Below are 15,491 nucleotides of genomic sequence, written 5' to 3' on the forward strand. Positions count from 1 at the left end.
TTAAAGTGCAAATTTTCTTTTTATTCTGATTTCATTTTACAGCAGAAATTATGTAAAGCATTCAGAAGACATTTTCCACATATAAGGGCAATATTCAAAACACTTTGCATGGCCTCAGCAACAAAATATTCTTTTTAAAAACATCAACAATTTAGTGATGCTTGTGCATGCACATTTGTAAAACAAAAAAAGTAAAAACTAGGCTACAAAAAAAGAGGAATGAAAGACTGAGATAGGCATGGAGAACACAACAGCAGGCAAGGTGGGAATACAGCAGGAGATGAGAAAGAGAGATAGAGGGAAGACGGGGCGAAAGAAGAGGAAGGCAAGGAGAGGAGAGGTCTAGCCATAGATTATCTATAAGGATCTACCATTCTAGCATGCAATGTGGTGTTTGGCCACGCCCTCTCAAAACAAGGCCTGAAAGGTTATACCATTCATTTCTAGGCGGACTTATGAGAACAGAGGCCATCTCTGCGCATGTTTACCAGCTGTCTACTATGGCAATATTTCTTTATTATTATTATTGTTGTTATTATTTTGTTTATTTTATTGTATTTTTTTTCTTTTTTACTCTTTTTTTTTTAAACACTACATACTCTTTTTACAGTCACCATCCTCTCCAAAACATGAACATATTAATGGATTTTCTGCAATCTGTGTGTTCAGTTTCATGTGTATGTGTAAGTGTTTGTATTCTGTGTGTTGATAGGCGCAAGCATTTGGAATTGGTGTGCATGTATGTGTGTGTGTATATGTATATATGTGTGTGTGTTGTGTGTTGTGTGTGTGTGTAATCAAAGCAGTGTCCTGTAGTTGTGCTGATGTGAGAGGAGGGGCAGTTTAAGAGAAGGTCCGAGTGATACTGCAGCATGAATGCTCCTGACAGCGCTGTCCGAACCATGGCTGTCTCTCAGTGTGATGAAGAGTCAGAAAACATGTGAGACACACATAATAGAGATCTTCCAATTGTAAATCTTTCAATTTACTATCTCTTACAACTTCTTTTCTAAATTTAAATAAAATTTAAGAACTGATACGTGGCCATTACCTAGTATTTTTGCATTATTTGTTTGTATTAAGAATCTTGTGCGTTTATGACAAGTCGTTTAAGTGTAGAAATAGAAACATCACTTGTTACTTTTTCTTTGAATTTAGTTTATATCCAAGCAAAATCCTATAAAATGAGAGGAATCGGGAGATTTTCTTTTCTTTTTTTCTTGTAGAAAAAGTGATGCAAGATACAGCAAGGATGAAGCAAACAGCTCACATTCGCCGCTTCAAAAATGGGACTGATATTATCTGTTGGAGTTTGTCAATCAAGAGCATGATTGGAAAAAATTGTGGATACTAAATAGTGAATGAACAACTGGAGTATCCCTAAAATACACAATGTTGTACGCATACATATGCATACACAAATGCACACACTCACCAGTGGTACAACTCTGTGTCAGCAGTCATTTTACACTCCACATACCATCTCCCTGTTCTTCAACCCTGAGTAAAATCTAAGGGAGAGATTTAATTGTTCCCAAAGACATAAGCACAGAGAGAAAGCGTGTGGCTTTTTTTTTTTTTTTTTTTGTGGGTCTGAATGTGTTCATTTGTGTTTGATTGTATGTGTGAGTGTTTGTGTGTTTTTGCTTGTGAGACAGTGGGTGAAAGAGAAAGACAAAGAAAGAAAGTGTGTATGACAGTTGTTTTGTTCTGGAAAACTGCTGGGTTATGCTTTCACTTATTATAAATGCTGCAAGGACTTTTTTTTTTGTTTCCGAAGAAAGACAGACAAAAGTGAGTCCATGCAAGAAGACACAACTTCTTCCTCCCAACAGCGACACCGGGACGTTAAATCGACTTGTGACAAGTGCCTTTCATACACAGAGGCTGAATTCTATGGTTTTCTCCTTCTAATAATACTGCAAAAATGCACACATAAGTGGGGAGTAAAAGTGATACTGTAATTACCGGCTTGTTTCATAAAGCAACACATAGCATCAGTCAGGCCATGAGCATCCATTCATACCACTGACAAATTAGAGCGTCTAACTTAGACTCGGATCAAGGTTTTTTTTTCTTTAAACACACAATTTAGGAAAATAAATAAGGTGACTGGCGACCTTTTGGAGGACATACAATAGATATTTCCTGATATTAGCTTGCACTTTTCTGTTATTGAGCAGGCACTTTCTAAACAGAGCTTTCCAGAAGTCCAAAGTACATGTCGTAGAGTAATGGCAGTGACGATGAGGAGAAAAGAAAAAGAGATTACAAAATAAATAATAATAATAATTTAAAAGAAGATCAAATGATATGTAATAATAATAAAAAAGTGGGGAGGAGACATTCTCTTTTTGAGGATGGAAAGCTTTTGACTGGAGGCCAGGCTGGATCCGCTGTAGGTGTGGTTAATGGTCTGAATAAAAGCTAGTGTGTTGCTGAAGCACAACCACATTGTCAAGAATGTAGCGCCCTCTTCCCTTTTTGTTTGTTTTTGTTTTTGGGTCATCAGTCATTGCATTCACATTAAAACGATCATCATCATCATCATCATCATCATCATCTTCGTCATCATCACCATTAGTATCATCTTCACACTTGCATCATCACCATCATCATCATCGTCATCTATACGTAAAGTCTGCCTAAAGTCTGACAAACTTCAGAACTTGTACGAGGTCTACCGTTGAGCTAGTACTAGATCTCTTCTACTGTTTGTTGTTGTTGTTGCTGTTGTTGTTGTTGTTGTTGCTGTGTGTGTGTGTTTTGCCTCTGTGGGTCTTACTGATATCTTTTGGGTGTTGGTTTTTCCCCAACATAACATATTGTTAGGCAAAATAGCATTCATAATAATTGGCACTACTGGCAAAAAGGGTTTAATTTTTGCTAGCCAAGAAAACAAAAGCACAAAGTGTAAATGTTTTTGTCTGAAAGATCATTGTTTCAGCTAACTTTGTTTTCCCACTTATAATTCTAACATTAGATTTTTCAGTTGCATGCTTTAACAAAATGTTCTTTTCGGTAACACTTATACTGGATACTCTTAAAGTGAAGCAGTTAAAATCCTCTCACAGTCCATAGCCACTAACGTGTTCTTTTTGCTGTTTCTTTGTCTTAAATCTCATGCACATTACTCCGTTTTTGTAATATCTACATTATATACAAGCAATACAGCCATCCTGTGTACCCAAGTCTCTGTCTTAAGTTCTCATTATGGGAGTAAAATAATTTATAATCTTAAATACAGTCCTCTTATGAAAAAGTTTCAGGGTCCTCATATCCCCTTACCTCGTCAGTTTATATACAGGAATATGCAATAGTCCAAAATATGGATTTGATTGCCCATATGGGCTAATATGGGGACCAATGCCCTGTATAGGGGCAGGTATAGGACCCATGTCCTGTACAGAGCAAGCATAGAGACCTCTCAGAGTCAAGAAGAAGTCAAGGCAATGGTATGTGACTCTCTCCTCAAAACCACAGTTAGGATTTAGAGGTTCACGCAAAGAACAAACTAACAGAGACATTTAACCATTGGAACATGTCATATTTTACCACACAAGGGGAGAAAACCAGTCTCAAGCTAAACCACTCTTGAGCCAATTAAATTAATAATTAGACCCTTAAATAAATAAAGTTTTTAAAAAAAAAAGAGCACCCAAAATAAGTCATTTGTCCTTACACAGTTCACATTACACAGGGCAAGGATAAGTTGATGAGGACGTAAGTGAGACACAACTACACATAGAAATACAAAAGAAACAACACTAAAGCAGTTTGGCAAGCATGCAGGAGCTTGTAGCTCAAACACATGCATTGAATTGAACAAACACGGACACACCACGTCAGGCGAGCAAAGTGCTGCCTCTGAGAACGACTCCATACAAAGTCCATGTAACAAATTAAGACATCGTTATTCTGACCCCAACCCTTTATCTAACAATGCCCCTCTTACATTCAAGTGCAGTTCCTCCCCTTTGGATCGGGTGACTGATTAATAGGTTTGTTGAGCCTGTGAGTCAGAGTGGTTGGTGATATTGTGATATACTGAATCAGCAGAATGATTTTTGCCACTACAGCTCTTTAGGATGATGGAGAGGAGGAATAAGCGAAAAAACCTTGCATGCAAATGCAACATAGAAATGAGTTTTTTGGTTTATGTTTTTCTTATTCTTTCATGGATCACTGTTTGGATAACAAAACCCAACAGGTTTTGTATATTTTCTGCATGTCAAAGTAGCCTCTTGAGCAAGCTGTTCGTCACCAGTGCCTTTCAAACGCATCCAGTCGCTGCCGTGAACGGCCAGATGTCGTCGTTAACGTCGTCGTCGTCGTTGTCGTCAGATGCTCCCGCTTCCTCGTGTTCTCTTGTTTGACTCGTTGACTTTTTCTTGCAAAGAAACATACCCATGAAGAGTGCAAAGAATGCCATGAGGTTAATGTGATGGCCTCCCAGTGAAACTGTGGAGGAGGATCAGTGCTGTGGGCAGAGCCAGGTCTCTCTGGGCTCTACCCAGCAGTCTGTCTGTCTGAGCTGCCATGATGGACACCTATCCTGTCCTCAGTCTGTCTGGGAAGAGTTTTTTTTTCTTTTGTTTCCCCACTCTTGAGAGAAGAGGGGAGAGAGAAGGTGAGAGTGAAGGAGGGAGAGAAGGGAAAGAAGAGGAGGAGAGGAGAAGATGGGGCGGGAGTTAGAGGATCTGTAGAGGGAGGAAGGAGGGAGAGAGAGAAAGAGAGTTCAGGAAGGATGGAGGAAAGAAGAAAGAAAAAGGACAAGATGGAGGGCAGGGAAGTTGTATAGATTGCTCACAGGCTGAGGGGGCTGTGTGTGGGGCCTGGTGGTGGGCTCTCAGGACCCCTGGCCTTTCTCTGCTCTCTGGCCCTGAGGAGAAACCAAACACTCATTAGTGTGTGTGTGTTTCTGTGCATGCAAGTGCAACATTTTCTTTGGTGAAATACAGTTTCCCCAGTTTTATTTTCTATTTTTACATATATCCAAAAGCCATTTTCAACAAACTGCTTGCAATTCCTGCTCCAGACACTCGCCGCACTCACTCAGTCCTTTTATCCTCTTCCACCCACCAAGGCACAAATAAAAGAGACCGGCAGGCCAAGCAAGACACTTAACGTCCCCCTAATGATGTCAGTCAGAACATGCCCCCAGGAAGACCATATGCAAGAACCGCTCCTCTATCTATCTATCTATCTATCTGTCAGTCATGCACAAGTACCGACATCATTCAGCAGTCCTCAGAGAGAGAGAGAGACAGAGAGAAAGAGAGAGACAGGGAGGTAGGGAGGGAAGAAGAGAGAGAGAGTGAGAGGGAAGGATGATAATTCAGGACCTCCTCTCCTCCTCCCTCCGCTGACATGCAAACAGGCATCAGCCACCGGGAGAGAGGGAGAGAGAGAAGAGAGGGAGAGAGGACTCACCCGTTTGAGAGGCCTATGGTCCATCAAGGGGCTTCGCAGGAACAGCAAAACAACACCAACTATTAGCACCAATGTAGGGAGCGCACGAACATGTCGTGGCAGTGGGCTGCAAGTGTGTGTGTGTGTGTTTGTAATATGCAGTGGTGTAGTGGGGATTTTTTTACTGGGTGGACGCCATTGAAATACCAAATCTGTGACGTCATTGAAATAAATATGTGACGTCACTGAAATACAATCCACTGCCACACGAGAGTTTAGTGTCACTGAACTGTAATGTTTAATTGCATCTAGCCTAACACTCCAAAGTGTTGAAAGTCCAAGCCAAAGTGTTACAATCTCTAAACAAACAACTTTTAGACCAGACCACGTAGTACCTAATCATAACACAAGATGCATGAAACTGACACAGAATTGAAACGAATGGGCTCTATGCCACTACTTCCTGAACTTAAGGGAGCTCCTTTATTTCCTGTCTTACATTATTGGACAAACTGATTAATCCAGGTGCGTCTGACCATTGTAAGACAGGAAATAAAGGAGCTGCCTTAAGTTCAGGAAGTAGTGGAGCTGTGCATAGAGCCCATCCGCATCCAGTGGAAATTTCCCGTTACTCTGGATGACCCGTCCGGTCGCTTTTCCGCTGTTTTGCTACCCCTCCTCTCAGCCATGTGCATTTGTTTACAACGAAGCCGGCCGAAAAATCAATACATAGAGCGGTGGATAGCGTGTGCGATGTTACGATGTGTATATTTGTGTAGTCATAAACAAAAGAATGCCGGTGACGAAGTGCGTTTGTGTCGCGGTGCTGCAGAGATAAGAGCTGGGTCACGGCGGCGGTGGCTGCCGAGTAGCTACTACACTGATGTTACAAGGCTGGTTTTCAGCCATGAGACGCAGGTGGAAGGCAGAGAGCCTCCGTTCTCACTGGTAACAAGTTACAGGTCATGTAGTTAACTATCACAATTACTCCAGAGCTTTTTAATTAAAATGTAGCATAGCCACAGGGAAATCCTGCCTAGTTCCTCTTTGTGTCCAACGACCACTACACCACTGGTATGTAGTATGAGTCCACGGATATGTGTTGTTTGGAGAGTATGTGTGTGTGTGTGTGTGTGTGTGTGTGCAGAGCTTCGTGTCTCACCTGTGGCGGCATCGGAGCAGGAACCTCAGGATCTTGCGAGCAGCCTGGTTCTGTTTTTTAGTTAGGAGGCTGCTGCAGGCGAAGACGAGAAGACAAGGGGGCGTGAGAAATATTTTACAACTTAATTAACGAGTGTCTGCTGCGAGTGTGTTTGTGTGAAGTACCTGAGGGAGTGTCTGTAGGAGCGGTAGTATTGCTGGATGAGGACCGCTGCTCTACGACTCTGTTGGAACTTCCTCTGCTCATGGAAACTCCGGAAACGACTCTGGATCAGGATGGCTGCCAGGGTCATTCTCTTATAAAGTGCATACTGAGAGAGGAGAGAGAGCATAGTAGCGTTAAGCCGCCTGTCAGCACTTTGTCATGTTGAATACTAATTCCTAAGTAAGTATTAATTCTAAATTACTGTTAAAGATAAAAGAAAATTCATCAAAATATATGAATATTTTAGGTTTGCTCCAAGGAATCTTACAGATGTAGGCAACAGAAGTGAACGGCTTAACTTCTTAGCCAATCAAAACGGAATTGAATGATGTATAATGAATTGTTATATAATTATTTATTTTCAGCATTATGAATATTTTAACTATTAGGATTCGAAGAACAGAGGAATTACGTTGTTTTTTTGTTTTTGTTTTTCACTCTTTAATGTTTTCTTTGGACTTGTGTGTTTCCTTGTAGTCCTCATGAGGCCCAGGGACCAAGATGGTCCTCATGTTTGATAATGTTTTTCTTCTCATTTCATCTTTTTCTTTTACATGTTCAAAATAAAAAAACTACTGACTAAAGAAGTAACTACTAAAAGCACAACTGAGTAAGATAAACTCAAATACATTTAATGCTAAACTACCTGGAGTTTTTAAAAGTATCTTTTGAAAAATGAGGTACCATAAACTGCACTTCTTTGAATGGTCGCTTTGAATGGCTGGCTCCAAATGTAAGTCAATCCCCTTAGACTTCAATGTTATAATGACAACCTTTACAGCAGAAATCAAGAAAAACTAATGTGGTCTCTACAGCTTATTGCCTAACGTTTTTATGGTGGGTCAAATTTTTGTATAACTCTCTCATATTGGAGGTGAAAGTTCTGCATAACTGAGGACTGAGCTTTGAGTGACGACTGGCACCAACGTCTGGGCTCCTTTTGCTCCCCTCCAATGTTTGTATTAACCGGGTGTTCAGTGGAGCCAGACACTGACCAGATGGAGACAGAACAGATGAGCTTCAAAACCAGGCTTCAGAAACCTATGTTTGAATCTTTATCTACAGCCTACAGGTAAAATAAAGTTGACTAAAAACAAAAAAAAACATACTAAAACTCGCTGCTTGTGACAGTTTGGTAGAAATTCAGTCTGTGGTTTTGATTAATTGAGGCAGGGATGGTGAATGACATGATTAAATCAGGCCATATTGCTAATTCTCAAAATGCTCTTAGCTAAATTAAACTGAGAATTTTAATGGTACATTTCTGAATAGATTATATCCGTTCATAATACGATTATGTCTGCACATATGATTCAGCACTGCAGATGTACTTGATACTGTTTGAAAGGAGCTGGCAGAATAATTAGGAATAATTATATAAAGTCACAAGTCTTACCTGCTTGTATCTCTTATAGCAGCGCTGAATCACTGCTGCAATCTCTTTGCGTTGTTCCTGAATGGGACCCTGAGGGGAGTGACATTAGTATAAACATCTTACATATTAAATGGTTTGCAACCTATCAAAGTAAGAAAGAAATGGGGGGAAGGAAGAAGCTCATTTCAACTCTGACAAAATGCATCGGATCTCTGGGGCAAAGTTTCTGGGACGAGCGTTTCTCTAAAATAAGCGGAGGACATGTGTACCTTGTGTTTTCTGAGGGAGTGCAGGGCGTGCCTGATGGATTCATACAGCTCTGCCTGCTCTGTTTCAGTCATGGCTAGACAGGAGGAGTCAGCTTTCAACCTCTCCTCTTTCATAGCTGCACAGAGGAAGGAGCTCCAGTCGAAGGGGGAGGACGGGGCTTGCTTAGCCTGAGGACTCTGCTGATCCTCAGGCCCTGAGAGAGAGTTTGGTTTGGGGCAAGGAGTCTGGGGCTTGGAGTTCAGAAACCTGAAGACAAACAAAGCAAAGCGACAATTTTGTACTTATAAAAAGGGAGAATTACACCATTTCATGAGTTTAATTAAAGCAGAAGTAAGCGGAATGTGTGTGTTAATATAAGTCTTAAATAGTTCTTCCGACAGCAATCACTTATATAGAGTGTTTGGTCTGAAACACGGGTCTGTCAGTCACTCTGCTCTGCTGTAAGCCGAGGAGAAAACTTTCCTTGTATCCTACAACCTTTATCCAATGAGGAGAGAGAACGGCATAAAGGGGCGGTCCTCTCTGTGTGTGCAGCCAAGGGATGCGCGTGAATGTGGTGACGTAGGGACAAGGGTGGGGACTGCTAACTCCATCGGCTGACAGGAAGTTAGCCAAAACGACCGGATCGCTTACTTCTGTTTTAAGTAAATACAGTATGGTGAATTCTGTCATACTTTTACTCACCTCTCCACCTCACCGAGGTAACCAGACAGTAACCTGACATCACTGCTGATCCCCACCTTCCCAGAGTCTGTGTGAGTCTCCATAGCCTCATGTTTAAGCCTACCAGCTGAAGCCTCCATGATGTGATCAGCTAGCATTGTGATGTCCATCTGCAATGCAACACATGCAGGACAGGTGTTATCTATAGATTCATAACACCTGCTTCCCTTAAAATGAAAAACAACCTTTAATTTTGTCATTTATTCTAATGCCTATGCTGACGACACATGTCTCTTTGTGCTTTATGTAACTATTCATAATTATATTCAAAGGTGGGAACTCATTCTCCTGCCTGATTGTCATCATTATGGAGGTTAGATTCTGTATGCTCACCTTAAATGTGCTTATCTTATAATATATACAACCTCAACCTTCATCCATTATCAGTTTATCCAAATCAGCAAAGTTTGCATACAGCATCTATCTATCTTCCCTTCATGTTTCCTCCTACTCTGATGGACCTGCACTGCTCTTTTTTTATCAGATTTAATTGAATCAAAAAAACAGAGCTACATCTGTCCTAATGAAAAATACTGCAGTCACTTTATTTGAAACTTTCTCTTTCTAGCTGTAATTAGACTACACTGCTCCACACTGCTGCAAGAGGATATCTTGCTTTAATGTTAAGTATTATCAGTTACTATTAGGTTTCTACCAGTAAGCTACCATTTAGTATTTGTTCCCCTTCTGCTTTTGCTTGCTAGCGTCTGCTTGTGTTGACTGAGTTAATCTAGTGAGGAAACCACTGATACTATCATTAACATGTAGAAAAATCTTCACCCATTATCAGTTTATCCTGTTTATGCTCCAGTTTGCTGTCACCTTTCAGTCTTACCACTCTTTTTAAAGGGATAGTTCAACATTTTGGCAAATAGTTTTAGGAGTAGGTTCGTTACCTTTAATCGTCGGTGCAAGCTATTTTTAGAGCGGCAGAACAGAGCCGCGAGCTGCTCAGAGCTACGCTATGGAGGCTAATGGGATTTCTTGGTTTCCCTCAGAGATAATAACAGAACGTTACGAGACAGAGATGTTTTAGAGGTAAATGCAGAGACTGCTTGCCGAAAAACTGCCTCAGATGGGAACGCGCATCAGCGGTTTTGCATGAATTTACCTCTAAAACAACTCTGTCTGGTAACGTTCTGTTATTATCTCATAGCGTGGTGAATGTGCAGGTCACAACTTGTCCACCAGAGCGTTTTGGAGTTGTTGGATTGTGTATTTGATGAGTTTGATGAGGGAAACCAAGAAATCCCATCAGCCTCCGTAGCGTAGCTCTGAGCAGTTCGCAGCTCTGCTCCACCTTTCTAAAAACAGCTTGCACCGACAATTAAAGGTAAAGGACCTACTCTTAAGACTATAGGGATTATGGCAATGGGCCAATTTGCCAAAATGTTGAACTATCCCTTTAACTTAGTGAGCTTTTCATAGACATTTTTCCTTTGTTCACATTGAGGGCCAAAGGTTGGAGAGAGAGAGCTTTTTAATTGTTTTTCTTTTTTTCACGTATTTCATCACAAACATGTCACACACACACACATGTAAACGAAGATGTACACATTAACCATCATCACATACAGTATAAAGAGTTCAGTCTTGTTTAAGGAATGAGATCCAAACCCCCCCCCTAACAGTCTGCTCCCCCTACCTGTAAGTCCTCAGTGTTATCCTGATAGGTCAGCAGCTCTGTCTCCTCGCCCCTGTCAGACAGCACTCTTTGGCGCAGGTGAATGGCCAGCCGCTCTTTTCCCAGAATCCTCCTGGCCAGGCTACATTGCCCCAGAGTCTGTCTCAGACTCCACCTGTTGCCCCCTCCGGACCCCCCTATCCTGGCCTGCAGGAGGGAGAATGGGGTGCTGGGGAGCTGAGGCTGGTTGGGGCTGGAGCTGGCAGCTGGAGGAGGAGGTGGAGGTGTGTTCTGACAGCTGAGGTTGGAGGGTTGAGTTTGTGGGGCGTTTGTGGGGAGGGGGTTAGGGTTAGGGTTAGGACTAGGGGAGGTGTTGAGGAGGAGGTTTGGGGGGGTGCTGGGGGTTGAGTTAGCTAGCTGTTGCTGTTGCTGTGTGTCTGGGCTGGGTTTGAGTCTCTTGGCTGGGGGCGGGCCTCCCTGTTCTCCCTGGGTTCCCTGCGGAGCTCGGTGTCCTGTTTGGCTCCAGCTCTGGTTCTGGTTGTCTGGCTGGCTCTCGGTCCTGGCTCTCCTCAGCTCTGGGGGGAGGAGGGAGGGAGGGGGGGGACAAAGATGGTTAAAATTAATGACAACATGCATTTCTAATAAAGTGGACATGCCAACTTATTAAAGGCTCAGTTAAATGCCTGGAGGTTGGACGGACGGCTCTGCCAAATTGCAGAAAATAAAAGTCGCAAAAATCTTCCCTTCTGGGGCCTGAGCATTCAATAATGGCCAGATGTATTAATTCATGCAAAGTATTATCTTCTTCTTCTTCAACAAATTCATCTTCTTACAAAAAGATGAATTTGTCATATTTACAGCATGAATTCTTCACTTTATGCCAAAAACGCCAAAAGCCAAATTTGAGAATTTCAGGACATTACTGAGATGTTGTAATCACAAGAATGGCACAGACAGACAACCGTAAAACATAATGTTTTTTAAAAATATATCATATCTTCCACACTTCATTTCCTATTTTCCTGTTTACAACTGACCCTCCAACATGAGACATTTGCCTTTCCCACCTGAGTTGGTGTTTGGAGTGGGGTTGTTGCTTATTCCGCTGGTCTGTGACTCTCCTCTCCACCTTTCCATCCAGGTGTCAGCCGGCTGGCCCTGAGCTTGAGGAGTCTGTTGTAGGTGCTCTAGCAGCTCGGCCAGTCGAGTGTGGCCCCTGGATCGAGCGATGTTGAGCGGCAAGCGTCCCAGCGAATCGGGGATAGCCAGAGCTCTCGGGTCCCATTGGTAAAGCACCAGTGCTGCTTCGGTGTGGCCCAGAGCACACGCCCACATCTGGAGAGACGCAGAGAAAAAAAAGTCACACATCAACCGCTTGGAGAGAGAGAGACACCTACACTTAATTAAAATGTCATCAGATAAATCAATCACTCACCAGCGGAGTGCAGGAGAAGTGGTCTACGTTGAGAGGATCCACCTCCAGTTCGAGGTCAATACTGTCGGCATGCTTCGTGCTGCAGAGACAAGACAACGAAAAGCGACGTTAATTGGCACAGTCTCTTGCGTTCAACACGGTGTGTCATGTATTTGTGTGTGTGTGTGTTACTCACCGCCAGCGAATGAGTGTCTGGATGAGCCCCGCGTAGCCCTGAGCTGCAGCCAGATGCAGTAAGGTCATTCCTCTGGAGTTCTTACTGTGGACGAGCTGGTTAGAAGAAGCCCAGCATGGCTGAGACATCATCTTCTCACAGACCACCACCACGCGACCCTCGAACGAACCCTGATCCGGAGAAATCTGGAAGATGACAGAGAAAAGAGGGGGCCACAGTGAGAGGAGAATTTAAATCTTTGGTGACTTTTTAATTGCATCCTCTTGTTTTTTTTTTTCAACATGAATTTCCGGGGTGTTACAACACTGTTTTCCAAAATATAAATAAAAAGTTGGTTGTTTTTTGCCTATAAAAGGTCCAAACAAAGTGAAATGATTCCTTCACAAAATCAAAGATGATGCTTTCTTACAATTCCTTGTGGCAAAATCCACGTAAATCCTGAAACGACACAGCAACTATTTTCTGCTTGTAACACGATCTAAATCTTATTGCAAGTTGAAGCAGCATATTGACTCTACAGACTTCAACATTATTATTTTTGCTGTATATCTTGTCAGTTATTTTTAGACCTTTGTCACAAAATATGGCAAATTAGTTTGTGTGAATCTGAAATTGGTTATGCTTTTTGCTTTTGCACTTGAATACATTGACAGCAGCTGTACAGTCTTATTATTTTGTTATAAAACTAATATTAACTACGGTAGCTGTAATTTTACATGTTTGAATTAGTAGGTTATTATAAAGATTTCAAATGTTATCCCAATGAATAAAACAAAGATTTACTTCTTATAGTAAAAACAATTCCTATTTAGTTTCATGCACTCCTCACTAAATCACTCCTTCCTGCCTTCCTTACTTGAGACTGCTGCTCGGTGGCTCCTCCTCCTCCCTCCACTCCTCCGCCCTTGGTTGCCATGGTTTCCGAGCTGGGGTTCTGATTGGTTATCTCAGCCATCCTCTGCTCCATCTGCTCCAGACGCTCCAAGATAGACATCCTGAACTGGGTATCTACAGAAAAATGAAGGTGGGGGGAAACGTACACACACAAACACACATAGAGCAGTAAGCATCGGTTGTTTGTTGTTGTTGTTGTTGTTGTTGTTGCTGCGTTTAAGCAAATCAATATTATGTTTTAGTAAATCCTACTTAGAGAAGCTTAGAGGGGAGAAGCTCTTCTCTGAGGAGCTCAATACTGGAGAATAAATCAGGGCTGGAATCCAATAAATCCTCCTTACAAACAAGAGCGACTGGGGAACCAAGTAAATTGCATGTTTGTGAGTGTGTGTGTGAAGAAGTATATGCATCTTATAACAAATCTGAGTTTTGCATGTGTGTGTCATGGTTGTATATGTGAATGTGACCCTTTGTTTCAGTGCTGCTGCAGTTTTGCTGCAGTGCACATTATGTCATCCCACCTGCTGCTCTCTCACTCTCTCAATCTCTCTATTTTTCCCTCCTCTCATTTCACTCCTATTTTTCTTTCTGTTGTCTGCAGCGGACAAAAAAATGAGCTAAAAAGGGGGTGGAGCCATTGCTATGACACAAAAGCTCAGGTCCCTCCACCTTTCCCCTGCTCCGCCAATCAGAAGGAGAGCGGAGTTGTTCCCGTTAATACAAAGCGGCTCATCTGAATACAAAGCAAAACACTCCACTGTTTTAGCTGCCACATACATAAGAAAACATCTGTTTTCACTCGTTACAGCTGCAAACAAAGACACACACAAGTACATTAGATTTCTAGTCACATAAAAACGGAACGATTACAGAAGATGAAGATTGAGAGGACTGTGATTGATTACAATAACTTCATTAACTGACACAATATTAAGTTGACAATACTAATTGAAATTCGGAATGACAAAGGGATGAAGAAGCAGTCGTTTAATTAGCCTCCCAAATTGAAAAGTTAATTGCTGAATATGAAATATGCCTGTAAAGTGTCTTTCAAATTGTTTTTTTTTAATGATTTGTTCAATCATTAATTTATCTGTCTTACATGTGACTTCAGTGTAAATGCCGCTCGTGTTTTAAAGGATGTGGAGCACAAAGGAAACTCCTAAAAAGTCATTAAAACAAATGAATTAACCTATTAACATGTCAATAGAAGGCAATTATATTTATCAATGGCATAATTTAAATGCCAATATAAATAAATTACCACTACATTATAAATTGTATTGATTAAGTAAATAGCTTTTGATTGACCAGTGAAAGCAGCATAATTATTGTGGTTACATAAAGGCAGAGCCATCACTTGTTGTCCTGCTCCAGAGTGCAGAAACAGCTGCTTTATAAGTTTGCTTCATGATCACTCTCAGCTTGGACACGTGTGCATGTACTGACAACAAGTATTTGGAAACTTTTTTTGTTGTATTGCAGGGTTATTTACTTTCAGTAATAGTCTGCCTGCATGGATTTTTCTCCAATAAATAAACCTTGGCACAAGCTCAGAACAGTTTTAAGTGATTAAGTTACACAACATTTACTTTAAGCCAGGATTTCGGTTCTTGATGTTGTTGTTTTTGTAACAATCAAGTCTACAAAACTTTCGGTGTTTTTGTTACATGCACATGAAATCATAAAGATATTCAAATTCAAACCAACTCATGCATTTTGGTCAAGATTAACTGGAAAAAAATAAAATAAAAACATCAGATAAACATACTTTTGGTGCACAGAAACTTTCAGTAAATGCTACTAAACATCTAATAGAAATATATCAGCCTCTATAAGCATAGAGTACATCTGCATCCAAGCTGTGGGTGATCGGCAACATGCCCACATGTGTGTGTCTGCAGGCCTGTTGTCATCTCTATGGCTGTCATATGGGCCTCTACAGGAGCCACATTAGCCTCCCTGCTGCTGCTGCTGCTGCTGCTGCTGCTGCTGCTGCTGTTGTTGTTGTGGACTTGAGTGGCGCTTTCCACTCGTGCTGGTGCTGAAACTGCACAGGGTCAACCAGAGACGCACCACCACAACAACACCACCACCACCATCCACAGGTTTGCAACAAAAAAAGATCGAGCAGGCTATGGCGTCCCTCTTAGTCCAAACATGTAGCGTGCAAACCGCGTGAGGACTTGTGGCTTTTTTTTTTTCTTCTTCCCCTAA

General features: G+C 41.6%; 1 protein-coding gene across 5 annotated transcripts in view; it reads right to left on the reverse strand.

Annotated features, from left to right (window-relative positions):
* LOC146987001 (calmodulin-binding transcription activator 1-like) overlaps positions 1-15,491 on the reverse strand; it is a 67,082-nt gene continuing 51,591 nt past the window's right edge. For 2 of the 5 annotated variants that reach the window (XM_085775953.1, XM_085775949.1), the window contains 11 exons: positions 13,237-13,388; positions 12,381-12,565; positions 12,206-12,284; positions 11,838-12,105; positions 10,792-11,345; positions 9,108-9,256; positions 8,423-8,669; positions 8,175-8,243; positions 6,739-6,884; positions 6,575-6,646; positions 1-4,882 (listed from right to left, as the gene is read on the reverse strand). In XM_085775953.1, the coding sequence (XP_085632079.1) occupies positions 4,807-4,882; positions 6,575-6,646; positions 6,739-6,884; positions 8,175-8,243; positions 8,423-8,669; positions 9,108-9,256; positions 10,792-11,345; positions 11,838-12,105; positions 12,206-12,284; positions 12,381-12,565; positions 13,237-13,388 (1,997 nt within the window). In that variant the 3' untranslated portion in view covers positions 1-4,806. Of the gene's footprint in view, positions 4,883-5,433; positions 5,465-6,574; positions 6,647-6,738; positions 6,885-8,174; positions 8,244-8,422; positions 8,670-9,107; positions 9,257-10,791; positions 11,346-11,837; positions 12,106-12,205; positions 12,285-12,380; positions 12,566-13,236; positions 13,389-15,491 lie in introns of all 5 variants that reach the window. The other 3 variants (XM_085775952.1, XM_085775951.1, XM_085775950.1) reach the window with 3 other exon arrangements.

This window comes from Trachurus japonicus, chromosome 5, assembly GCF_045865225.1.
Source record: "Trachurus japonicus isolate A0001 chromosome 5, Traja_1.0".
NCBI lineage: Eukaryota > Metazoa > Chordata > Actinopteri > Carangiformes > Carangidae > Trachurus > Trachurus japonicus.